The 6,849-nt window shown below is 59.8% G+C and overlaps 1 protein-coding gene across 1 annotated transcript; it reads right to left on the reverse strand.

The window, feature by feature from the left end:
- Positions 1–275: 275 nt before the first annotated feature.
- On the reverse strand, positions 276–5,171 carry ZIC2 (Zic family member 2). The gene is given in 4 exon segments (XM_074815384.1): positions 276–1,892; positions 2,091–2,254; positions 4,086–4,449; positions 4,452–5,171. Coding segments are annotated over 4 exon segments (1,443 nt in total). The 5' UTR covers positions 5,091–5,171; the 3' UTR covers positions 276–1,616.
- Between the last annotated feature and the right edge of the window lie 1,678 nt (positions 5,172–6,849).

Consider the following 6,849-nt stretch of genomic DNA (forward strand, 5'->3'; position numbering starts at 1 on the left):
CTCTTGCCGTGCAAAGCTCTTCCTAAAGGAGATACTGCCTTGCAAGTTATGTGAGGAAGATGCAAACGCTCACCCCTTTCTTTTAGCTCAGAGGCTTCCCAAAATGTTTGTGGCTTTTTTTTTTTTTTTTTTTTTTCCCCTGGACGGGGAGCCCGGCTGGAAGAAATCCTGGTGCTCCAGAAACTGGCGGATTTTTTAAAAACATTTGTTTTGCAGCCACTGCTCAGCCCCTCACAGGTTTCAGAGAGCCCTTGGCATAAAAAGGAAACAGCTCGTGCAGTTTCAACACGTTTTATTATATTTCTGTATGCATTACTCTCAAAACATATCACAAGAAATGATGAAACCACTTAAACCTTCAAATAAAAAATCTGAAACAGTTTATGCTCACAATTGTACATATTTATAGTTAAGAAACATTCTTTATAAATACTGTTTCCTCTGTAGCAAGTTAATACCATAATTTAATTACAAATGGATAAATATGGTAACAGGTATTTACAGGAGGAAGGGTGTTATTACGGAAAAGCTAACGGCACGACGTTTATTTTTCCTCACAATCTTCCGAACAGGAACTAACAAATTGAACTTGCAAAAGCACTAAAACATCACATGTAAACCCAGCTAACAGAAAAAATACATTCACAAGCGTTGTTGTTCGTGTGTGTGTGTGTGAGAAACAGAATGGAGACTTTGGCACGGTATTTCTTCCCCAGTCTATAGTTGAAATGCAGTTTACAATCAAGTTGCCTCTTAAAAAGGAACACAATATTCAAGATATCACAATTACAAAAGAAACCATTTTTTCTTCCACGTTACTTTTTTTAAAGGGGTGAACTAAAAAAGGAGGAGAGATGGAGTCAGGGAGGGGGAGCGGGAGAAAAGAAAACAAGTCCATCATTTTCTCGGGGAGGGAGGAAGAGGGGAAAAAAAAAAGAAAGACGACAAAAAAAAAAAAAAAAAAGCGGGGGGGGGGACCAATCCGCGGTTTACAAACGGGACGAACTTCTATACACCAAGAAGAATCCAGGAAAACTTCGCTCTCCACCTCGCCGGAGGAAGGAGAGGGCCGCTATGTACACAGTTCGTGGGGCGGGAGGGCGCTGGCTGCTCCGGGCAGGGAGGCGCAGGGGCCGGAGGAGTTTGAGTCTCTGATCTTTTGTCTGAAGGCTCCGGAGGGAGAGTTTCTTTCCGCCGGCTTGAGAAGCTCTTTGCTGGGTGATGTGTTGGTGGCGTTTGGGGTTGGTTATTCCCCTCTCTCTCTCCCCTTTCCGTTCCTCTATTTATTTACTGGTTCTCTTACTTTTTTCAGCACGTACTTTTATAGAAAAAAATCTTTTTTTTTTTTTTCTGGTTCAAAATGTCCTCAAAAAGGAAAAAAAAAAAAGGCAAAAAAATCCAAGAAAAAAAGACCCGCAGGCGGGAGGGGTGTGGGGAGATAAAGGCTCCCCGTCCCCACCCTGCTCGGCCGTCATTTCGCTGCCGGCTGGTGCGGCGGCATCTCCCGGCGCGTCTCCGGTGGGATCGCTCCCTCCTGCCCGCCGCCGCCGCCGCCGCCGGGGCGGGGAGGGGAGGGGAGGGCGCGGCGGGGCCGTGCAGAGCAGTCCGGCGGGGCCCTACACGTACCACTCGTTGAAGTTGGAGGAAAGGCCGCTGTGGCCGCCGCCGCCGCCGCCGCCGCCGCTGCCGCCGCCGCCGCCGCCGCCCCGGTGCACGGCGGACACGGCCGCCGCCGCTGCCGCCGCCGCCGCCGCCGCCGCCGCCGCCGGGGAGAGGTTGCTGGTGCTCTGCGACTCGGCGCTGGGGGACACCAGCCCCGGGGGGGTGGAGGACTCGTAACCGGAGCTGGCGGCCGGGGAGGACTCGGAGCCTTGCGGGGACGACTCGTGCACCTGGGGGGCAAAGGCAACACGGCCGGGTGGAGGGGGGACGGGGAGGCCGCCGCCGCCCCTCGGGCGCGCCCCCCGCCGCCGGCCCGGCCCGCCGCCGCCGCCCCTGGGCCCCGCGCCCGCCGCCCGCCGCCCCGACGGGGCGCCCGGCGCGGTGCGGCCGCCCTCCCGCCTCCCGCCGCCGGCTGCGGGGCCGGGTACCTTCATGTGCTTCCGCAGGGAGCTGGGGTGGGTGTAGGACTTGTCGCACATCTTGCACAGGTAGGGCTTGTCCGAGGTGTGGACGTGCATGTGCTTCTTGCGGTCGCTGCTGTTGGCGAAGCGCCGGTCGCAGCCTTCGAACTCGCACTGGAAGGGCTTCTCCCCTGCGAGAGAGACCGGCGGCGGTGAGCGCGGCCGCCCCCGCGCAAAGCCCGCGCAGCCCTCGCGCAGCCCCCGTGCCCGGCTCCCCCGGGCTTCCCCCCCCCACCACGTCTTGACCCCCAGCTCCCAGCCCCTTCGCCCAGCAGCTTCCCAAAGCAAGGGGTCGGTTCTGCCCCGGTCCCCGCGGGGTGGAAGGGCCGCGCCGCTCCCGCCTCGCCCTGCAGCGAGGCACTGCCCGGCCCCCGCCTGCTTTTCCTACCCAACACCCCCTCCCCCCCCACCCCCTTCCTCCCCCGGGCACCCCCGGCCCGGGGCATCGTGCCTGGTTTTGTTTCGACCGGTGCCGACACACGGCCGGCCCCCGAAAGACATTGAAGAAGAAAAGCGATTTAAAAAAAAAAAAAAAAAAAAAAAAAAAAAAGCAGCATCGAGCCGTTTCGCCTCGGTACCAAATCCGCTATCCTGTTAAACTGGAAACCATTACCGACAGATTTAAGGCCGGGCAGATTGTTTCGCGTATGGAGATTCGAGATAAACGCACATCCGCTGGGAAAACTAAACGTCTGTAAAATACTTCATTTAATTTTCATAGGGATTCCTCTCGCCCGGCTGCCAGGACTCCAAATGCCGGGGAGTAATTTGGAGGTGAGAACTCCACATCCCCCCGCCTTTGGAGGGGGAAGCATTTAACATTAAATTCCATTAGCACCTAAATTGTTTCTTAAAGACATCCGCTCAGACACAATGACTTCAGTGCGGGCATCTCATGCAAATACATTTCTCAAATTTTAAACCTTGTTAAAGCTCGTCTCGCACCTCGCATCGGGCTTAGCACTTGAGAAAACAATAGGCCTCGAGATTTTTAGCCTTTCTCCGGGTAAATATTTAGAGTGGAAGTCGCTAAAATATTTGGCCGTCTTTTATGAAATAGTCTGGCACGGTTTGAGCCGGCAAGAGTAGTAAATGAATAATAGATGAGGCGGGAGGATGCGTTTATTTTTGTTACCCTTCGGCTCAGGCGATTTTCCATCGGGAAAGCCTGGGCTCCTTCGCCCCTCTTCCACCTGGTTTGGGTGGAAGTTTCTGAGCCTGAAATCCTCTGTCCCTTATTACATAATTTAATAAACTGTTGCAAAAGCACCTTAAATCACCTCGAGTGAGACTTTAAAAACACTTTTTTTTGTTGTTCCTTTTTGGAAATTAGAAAATTTTATTGCCTTGCTCACACCATTTAAATTTAATGGAAAGCATTCCCAGAAAGGGACGCTTTGCCACTTCCAACGGGATTTTGGACTAATGACCGATTTTGCACGTATTTATATAGTTTCTCTCTCTCGGTATCCATCCATGAAAGCCGTGCTCACAAGCGCTGAAGTTATATGCGAATAAGGTGCGCGTTGCAAATGTATAAGGCGTTTCGTGTCTGCATATCTATATCTATATCTATGTATATGGATATATACACGCATCTTGCCGTCTTTTAGCCGGACGGCAGAATTTTGCTCGCGCTGTGTTTGGCGTTTCTGCGGGAAGACCCCGCCGAGCCTCGGCACGAATCTACACCGCTCCCCCCGCAATTAAAAGATATCAGTAAAATATCGTTTGAAAATCTGGGGAAGGGGGGTGGGGTGCTAGTGGGGAAGAAACCCAAACAAACGCAGCCGTGTGGTGGAGCAGGGGGGGGGGGAAATATTAAACGGGATTTTTATTTTATCATTCTCATCATCTTACATCTCTCTGTCTAAGTCTCTATCTGTTTGTTTTTATATATATATGGAGAGAGAGAGAGGCGCGGGCGGAGGGGGAAAACCTGCCGAAGGAAACCCGAATTACCTGTGTGCGTCCTTTTGTGAATTTTGAGGTTTTCTGATCTGGCGAAAACTTTTCCGCAGCCGGGGAAGGGGCAGGGGAAAGGTTTCTCTCCCGTGTGCACTCGGATATGATTGACCAGTTTGTATTTCGCTTTGAAGGGTTTGCCTTCGCGGGGACACTCCTCCCAGTAGCAGACATGGTTGCTCTGCTCGGGTCCCCCAACGTGCTCCACCGAGACGTGGGTGACCAACTCGTGCATGGTGCTGAAAGTTTTATTGCAACTTTTTTTGGGGTTGTTCAGCTGCTCGGGGTCGATCCACTTGCAGATGAGCTCTTGCTTGATGCACTGCTGCCGCATGTAGCGGAAAAAGGCACCTGGGTGGTGTGGTGGTGGTGGGCTGCCATGTTCATGCCCATATTCATATTCATGGGGCCGTACTGGTTGTGCAGCTGAGCCGCCGAGTAGGGGTCAGTCCTGGGGCTGGAGACCTGGCGGTACTGATCCGACCGGGCGAACACCTCCCCCGGCAAGCCCAGGCGCATCTGCCCGTTGAGGACGTTTTGGGAGGCGTGGGGGCCGTGCTGGTCGTGGATGCCCGGGAAGAGGAGGTGGCTCTGAGCGTCCGTGTGCGGGTGGTGCAGGCTGCCGGCCGCAGGGCCGAAGATGCCGTGCTGCCCGCCGGCCGGCGACGAGTCCCCGAAGCCGCGGCTGCGAAACAAGAAGTCCCGGGTGGAGTTGAAGGGCGCCCCGGAGTAGGAGCCGACGTGGGCGGCGTGGGGCCCCAGGGCGGCGGCGGGGTAGCCGGGCGCCTGCGAGGTGAACGCCGAGCTCTGCCCGGGGGAGAGGTCGTGGGCGCCGGCGTTGAGCTTGAAGGCGCCCATGTGCGCCGCCGCCGAGTCCACGAAGCTGTTCTGCGCCGCCAGGCTCAGCTCCCGGTCCTGCATCTCCGCCGCGGCCGAGTGGTGGTGCCGGGCGAAGGTGCCCACGCCGAGGGCCGGGAACTGCGGGCCGGCGTCCAGCAGCATGGTCCGCGCCGCTCCGGGGACGCCGCCGCCCCGCTACCGCCGCTGCCGCCGGGCTGCCGCCGCCCGCCCGGCCCGGCCCGGCCCGGCCCGGGGCCGCCGCCGCCGCTCCGCGCCGCTTCCCCCCGGCAGCCGCCGCGTCCCCCCGCCGCCGCCGCCGCCGCCCGCGCCCGCACCAGCCCGCTGCTGCCGCCGCCGCCGCCGCCGCCGGAGCCGTATCCGGAGCCAGGCAGAGCAGAGTCCAAAGGCGAGCGGAGAACCAAAGTGTATTAAAGGAGCTGAGGCGGGGGCGGGCAGGGGAGGGGAGGGGGAGCAGGGGAGGGACGGGGCTGGGGACGGGGACGGGAGGGGGGGGGGCAAGGCTCGCCTCGCCGTTCCCTGCGGCACACACGCACGCACACACGCACGCACACACACACACACACACGCCGCCGCCCCCCGCCCCCCCCCCGGCCTCCTCTCCCCTCCCGCCGCCACCGGGATGTCAGTGCCGCCGACCCCCGCCCGCCCGGCCCCGCGCCGCGCCGCTCCCCGCGTGGGCCGCGGCCCTCCCCGCCGCTTCGGGCCCCCCCGCCGCCCCCGGGCCCCTGCTCTCGTTTTATCCTCCGCCGGGCATTAGCGGTGTCTCTCACGGAGAAAAACTTGCAGCCGCGGGTTCCCACGGAGCGAAGGGACCCCGCGGGGGGGGGGGGGGGGGGTTGCCCCGCGCCGCGCTGCCCCCGCCCGCCGCCGCGGAGGGGCGTGGGGAGGGGAAGGGGGGGGGGGAAGGGGGGTGCCGGAGGCGGATTAAAAACAATAAGGGCGGCGGTGGGGGTGGGGAGGGGAGGCGGGGGGCGGGAAGGGGCCGCGGAGCGCCGGGGTCGGAGCCGCGCGGCCGGGGCGGTGGAGTTGCAGCCCCGCTCCGCCCGCGCCCTCGCTCCCTCTCGCTCCTCTGTTTATTTCGGTGGGCGCTGCTGAGGCGGCGGCTTTTTATTTTTCTCCCCCTCCCCTCACTCCCCCTCTTTTTCTTCCCTCCCTCCCTCCCTCCCTCCCTCCCTGCCTCCCTCCCTCCCCCGGCCTCTCTCCCTCTCTCCGCCCGCACTGGCGGCTCCTCTCCCAACGCCGCCTTTACCCGCCGCCCGGCCGCTCTCCCGGCGCCCGCTCATTGGCCCGAGCCGCCCCGTCCATCCGGGCGTCCCCGGCCACCGGCTAATGGCGGCGCGGCCGCCCCGCCGCCGCCCGGCCCCCGCCCGCACCGGCCCGGCCCGGCCCGGCCCGGCCCCGGTGGCTGCCCTTCAGCCCGGCACCGCCGGCGGCTTCTTTTTTATTTTTTGGGGGGGTGTCGTGTCCGCCTCCCCCCGCTCCCGCCCCCCCCCGCGGCCAGGGGAAGGGGTGGCGTGGCGGGGGGAGAGGCGCGGCGAGCCACACGCACGGAAAATATCGATGTGCGCTTGGCCATGCGATCCTGCCTCGGGAGGCAAACAAACAAAGCGAGGGGCTTAAAACATAAACGGGGGGGGGTGGGGGGGGTGGGGGGGGGGTGTGCCTTTTTTTTTTTTTTTTTTTTTTTTTAAGGTGGTGGCGGAGGGAGGAAGGACCTCGCCCATCCTGCAGCCCCTTCCCCCTTTTCGGCTAAAGCAAATGAAGCCCATGATCGATAAAGGGAACGAGGGGGGAATCAAATAAAAATCACGTTGGCGGGGCGACTACGGCCCGAGGAAAAAAAAAATCAAATAAAAATGAAAATAGAAGAGGGAACGGTCGCCCTGGTTGTTTGGGCTTT

The sequence above is a fragment of the Strix aluco genome, chromosome 2 (genome assembly GCF_031877795.1).
Source record: "Strix aluco isolate bStrAlu1 chromosome 2, bStrAlu1.hap1, whole genome shotgun sequence".
NCBI classification, from domain to species: domain Eukaryota; kingdom Metazoa; phylum Chordata; class Aves; order Strigiformes; family Strigidae; genus Strix; species Strix aluco.